This window comes from Corapipo altera, unplaced genomic scaffold (assembly GCF_003945725.1).
Source record: "Corapipo altera isolate COAL_440 unplaced genomic scaffold, ASM394572v1 202, whole genome shotgun sequence".
Taxonomy (NCBI): Eukaryota; Metazoa; Chordata; class Aves; order Passeriformes; family Pipridae; genus Corapipo; species Corapipo altera.
Genome location: NW_020884980.1, coordinates 1,261,214 through 1,266,470, shown reverse-complemented (window position 1 = coordinate 1,266,470; position 5,257 = coordinate 1,261,214). Strand labels below are relative to the sequence as shown.

General features: G+C 53.4%; 1 protein-coding gene across 1 annotated transcript; it reads right to left on the bottom strand.

The window, feature by feature from the left end:
- Positions 1-2,827: 2,827 nt before the first annotated feature.
- On the bottom strand, positions 2,828-4,803 carry LOC113957862 (potassium voltage-gated channel subfamily A member 3-like). The gene is given in 2 exon segments (XM_027665695.1): positions 2,828-3,842; positions 3,844-4,803. Coding segments are annotated over 2 exon segments (1,746 nt in total). The 5' UTR covers positions 4,672-4,803; the 3' UTR covers positions 2,828-2,924.
- Positions 4,804-5,257: the final 454 nt, after the last annotated feature.

The following is a 5,257-nucleotide window of genomic DNA, read 5'->3' as shown; positions in this document are numbered from 1 at the left end:
CTGGCACAGGCTGCCCAGAGAAGCTGTGGCTGCCCCGTCCCTGGAAGTGTCCAAGGCCAGGTTGGACGGGGCTTGGAGCAACCTGGGCTAGTGGAAGGTGTACCTTCCCATGGCAGGGGGTGGAACTGTATCTCCAAGGTCCCTTCCAACCCAAACCATTTGATGATTCTACTGGAGAAAAACTGCCTTTTACTCAAGTGGGTGAAGTGGTTTCCTTGCCACCTCTCCCATCCAGCACCATTTACCATCAATCAAATCCATTTGAAACTATTCTGACCCTACAAAATCAGGCAGGGAGGAGTCAGGAAGACAAATCAACAACCTGCAAGGTTTGTGCTTATTTTAGGTGGCAGAGAAACCGAAAATTGTTCTGTGCTGTTTCCAGGAGCACATGTGGTTTCCGTACCCTGAGCAGCTGCCACGAGGAAAACAGAGACAAAAAAATTCATCTGCAAACTCTCCAAATGAGATGTTTCCACTCCTTTTAAACTCAAACCCTCCTTTTAGGAATACGCATTGTGGGAAAGCTTTAATAACAATAAAATTTAGTAACAATAAAAGTTAATAACAACAAAAAGGGAGAACTCATAGGCAGAAATGATATTTCAGCCTACTGGCAGCCTGGGCAAAAGGCAAGTTGGGGTGTTCCCAGTTATCCCAGACAAGGAATTCCAGTTATCCTGGATAAGGGAACTCAGGTTTGTAACTTGCTTTAATGCTCCAGAGCATCTTCCTAATAAAGATCATTTGTCTGACCCTCAGCTGATGAGAACTACAGAAGCTCCAATAAAACCATCACACACCAGGAGCCAAGGAGCTGCTGTGATGTTTTTCTTGGGGCTAAGGGAGAGTGTTACAAACTGTCCAGATCCTTTAAAATTGGGATAAAGTCCCAGCTAAACTCTGATTTTGGCATGGCTGGCATCTCTCAGGGCAAATCCCCCTCTCCACACCCTTGGGAAAAGTGTTACTTGCACAGGTTGGGGCCAGAACTCTCTCTTCTGAACACCTTTGCCGTGTGCTACCCCAAAGGAATTTGGCTTTCTTTAACCCAAAATCCAGCAAAACTGAGGAGAGTCAGAGCCAAGGTCCTCAAGGCTGAGCAGCCTGGAGCTGGAAGCATTAAACCACTGAAAACCACCTTTTTATCACAGAATTGAAGAAATCCATCCGCAGAGAAGCAGTAGAGATTCCTTCCTACCATAGCACTAAAAAGTAAAGTGAACAGCAAATATAATCAGAGGAGCTATAAGAAGTGATCCCACTTTATCTAAAGTTTATAAAAATACCCAAGAGCAGCAGGATAGGCTGGAAAATAAAATTAAGCAGTGGAAAGCATGGGGTGTGTCCCCCAAAAGAGCAACATTCCTTTGTGACTCCATTAAACTGTGTCCCGTGCAAAGCTCACCTGATCCCTTCAGATGTCCCGTGGCCCCTGGTGCACACGTGAAGATGAAGGTGGTGAGTTTTCCCTGGTGGGGTTTTTGGTTATTTTTCAATCCTGCTCTCTCCTGTCCCCCTTGTCTCCCAAAGCTGCTGAGGTTTCCCAGCCGAGCTTCCCGCTCAGGACTGTTTCCCACTGGGTTTGGAGTCATTCTTGGTGGAGCAGGATGAACCTCCATCCCCAAATCTCCCTGCCAAAGTTGCTCCTCAGCAAGGGACAGGTGGATTTGGAGGTGTTTATTGCCTGGGGGGGCCTTACTGGGCACAGGGGACGTGGCCCGGGAAGGGGGTGTGAAGCCACGATGTCCTGCGGGATGGCAGGGCTGGAACCATCTGGAAAAAGGTTTTTTTCGCAGGAAGAGCGAGGACCAAGGGGGATGGGAGCAGGGATGCCATGACAACCTTTTGGGGTTTCCCAGGAAACCAGGGTCGCCATGGCAACTGCATCACTCCTGGTTGGAATCAGTGACTTCCGCTGGAAGGCGTGTTCACCGCTTTAATCTTCTTGCGATAAGAGGCTGCATCTCTCCCAAAAGCATTGCAAAAAAAAGGAGGAAACATCCCTTTGTCTCTGCCTGGGTGGGCTGGAGGCTGCCCAGAGATGATCCTGCATCCCCTGGTCCACGCTGGCATCTCTCTTGGCTCCCGAAACCATTGCACTGTGCCTTTCCCTTCCCTCCTCCCCACACGCAGACCCTCTGCACAGATCAAATTGGATGGAATAATTCCATCGGGTTACACGGGAAGGGAACTAAGAACAAAAAACAAGGGCTCTGGGTTGGGGTTTTTTTTCTATTTAAATCAGCATTGATTGCACTCAGTCTCTGACCAGATTAGAATTTCATCAACAATCTAATGGGAAAAAAAAAATGGAATCTGTGATGTGCCCATAATGGCACATCACAGGATTCAATATAAAGCATTGTTTAACAACGTGGTAACAGAGACTCTCTGCAAAATTAAACGGTTATTTCCTCCCAACCCCCTCCCAGTGCTCTCGGCTACATGTTTTCCTCATTCCCCCACCCAACCCGGGGTTGTTAATCCAACAACTGAGCTTATGTGACGGCAGGGAAATCGGCTACACGCTGCCTTCAGGGAAAGGGGGAGGAAATTCAGGAGCAAAGCGAGAGGATCCCCAAAACCCCACAAAGCAAAGCTGCCCTGCAACACGTTGCAGAACATCTGTTTCGACAGTGAGTGTGGTTTGTCTTCATCTTCCTTGTCTTGTTACCCTTTAGCCGTCCTCTTCTTTGGAGAATTTTAAATCCTTTTATTTTTGGATCTTTAGAAAGGAAGGATCTAAAAAAAAACCCATATCAAAACGAGGGCACACACAGACCGACGATGGTGCATGTTCCACACAACACCGACACACAGTCACTTTGCATTATTATTGTTATTATCATTATTGGTGTCATTTTACCGCATCCTCAGGGTTTTGTTGCTGTTTGTTTGGTTTGGGATTTTTTTTTTTTTTTTTAAACATCCGTGAAGATCTTTTTGATGTTCACACAGTTGGGATTGTTTGTGGCTGTGCAGTTGCCTGCTTTGAAGGCAGCCTGTTTGAATGCACTGTGGTTGATCCCCCCTTCCTCGATGACCATGTATTCGGACTTGCTGAGGGTGGAATTGCTGCGAGCCTTCTTCATCTCCTCGCTGGACGAGAGGTGCTGGCAGCTCCCAACGTGCATGTACTGGGCTTGTTCCTCACCTTCTGTCTCCCGATGGTAGAAATAATTGAAATTGGAGACTATCACAGGCACGGGGAGGGCGATGGTCAGCACCCCCGCGATGGCACAGAGAGACCCCACGATCTTGCCCCCAATAGTGATGGGATGCATGTCCCCGTAGCCCACCGTGGTCATGGTCACCACGGCCCACCAGAAGGCATCGGGGATGCTACTGAAACCCGAACTGGGGTCATCGGCCTCTGCAAAGTAAACGGCGCTGGAGAAGAGGATGACGCCGATGAAGAGGAAGAAGATGAGCAGGCCCAGCTCCCGCATGCTGGCCTTGAGGGTCTGTCCCAGGATCTGCAGCCCCTTGGAGTGCCGGGAGAGCTTGAAGATGCGGAAAACCCGAACCAAGCGGATGACTCTGAGGATGGCCAAGGACATGGCTTGCTGGCCATTGCCTTGCCTCTCCGCCAGCTCAGTGCCCAGAGTGATGAAGTAGGGAATGATGGCCACAATGTCAATGATGTTCATGATATTCTTGGAGAAGGTGGCCTTGCTGGGGCAGGCAAAGAAACGGACCAGCAGCTCGAAGGAGAACCAGATGATGCACAAAGTCTCCACCACAAAGAAAGGGTCAGTGAAGGACGACACCATGGAAGCAGCCGAGGACGAGGAGTTGGTGAAGACTTCAGCTGGGAGTGGGCCACCACCTGTCCCAAGGGTCCCCCCCAGTTCCCTCATAGTCGTGGTCATCCCTGAATTCAGGCAGCGTCTCCAGACAGAAGATGACAATAGAGATAAGGATGACCAGGACAGAGACGATGGCAATGCCTCGGGCCGGCCCAGAGCTCTCAGGGTACTCGAAGAGGAGCCACACTTGGCGCTGAAACTCCTTGTCGGGAAGCGGCCGCTGCTCCTCCCGAATGAAACCCTCGTCCTCCCGGAACTTCTCCATGGCCTCCTCCCCGAGCTGGTAGAAGCGGATCTCCTCGGAGAAGATGTCGATGGGGACATTGACGGGCCGCCGGATGCGCCCTCCCGACTGGTAGTAGTAGAGGATGGCATCAAAGCTGGGGCGGTTACGGTCGAAGAAATACTCGTTGCGCAGGGGGTCGAAGTAGCGCATCCTCTTCCGTGGGTCCCCCAGCAGCGTCTCGGGGAACTGTGCCAGCGTCTTCAGCTGGGTCTCAAAGCGCAGCCCCGAGATGTTGATCACCACCCGCTCGCAGCACTCGTGCTCCCCACCGCCCGCGGGCTGCCCGGCGGGCGGGGCCGGGGCCGGGGGCTGCTCGTAGCGCTCCCCTCCGAGCAGCGCGGCGGGAGGCTGCGGTTCTTCCAGCAAAGGGTCTCCTCCGCCGCCTTCCACCACGGTCATGCTGCCTTCCTCCCCTTCTTCGCCCTCCTCCTCCTCCTGCTCGGGGCCGGGCTGGGGGGCGGCGGGGGGCTCGGTGTAGCCCAGGTTGTGGTGGCTGCTGGTCGAGCCGCCCCGCGGGTGCCGACCGGCGGAGGAGGCGGCGGGGGAGTAGAGCAAGCTCCGGCGCTCGTCCATAAAGGTGTGGGGCGGAAGGGGAAGGGGGGGGGGGGGGGGGGGGGATCGGGGGGGCGGCAGCCGAAGCCTCTTCTTCCTCCTCTTCCTCCTCCTCCGGGCGGAGAGGGGGAACCAGCCGGTCAACTCCTCCGGCGGCTGCCGCTGCTCTGAAGAGCTGAGGTTCTTCTTAAAAAATCCGCCCCCAGCCCTAGCACCGCCTCACTCGGTCACCGCTCCCGGAGACACCCACCAGCCCCCGGCCCTGCCCCGCAGACCCCGCCAGCTGCGGACAGCCCCTCCCCTGGCCCTGCCTGGGGGACCCCCATCCATCCCCCAGACAGCGCCGAGGGGCTTCACAGTCTCCTGTGAGAGCATCCGTTGATGCTCAGCGGGTTGCAAGCAGGGAGAGGGTTTTTGGGTTTTTTTTAGGTTTTTTTTCTGGCAGAACCGCTGCCTAGAAAGAGTTTTTCTGCCCTTCCCTACGTGAAATGCGATTTTTATTCTGGATTTTGGGGGTTGCCTGTTGGTTTTCAGCCACGGTTTCACGCGGTGGCAGGGCTGTGGGCAGGGGAAAGCCGACAGCGCAGCCAGAGACAACAGTTGGTTT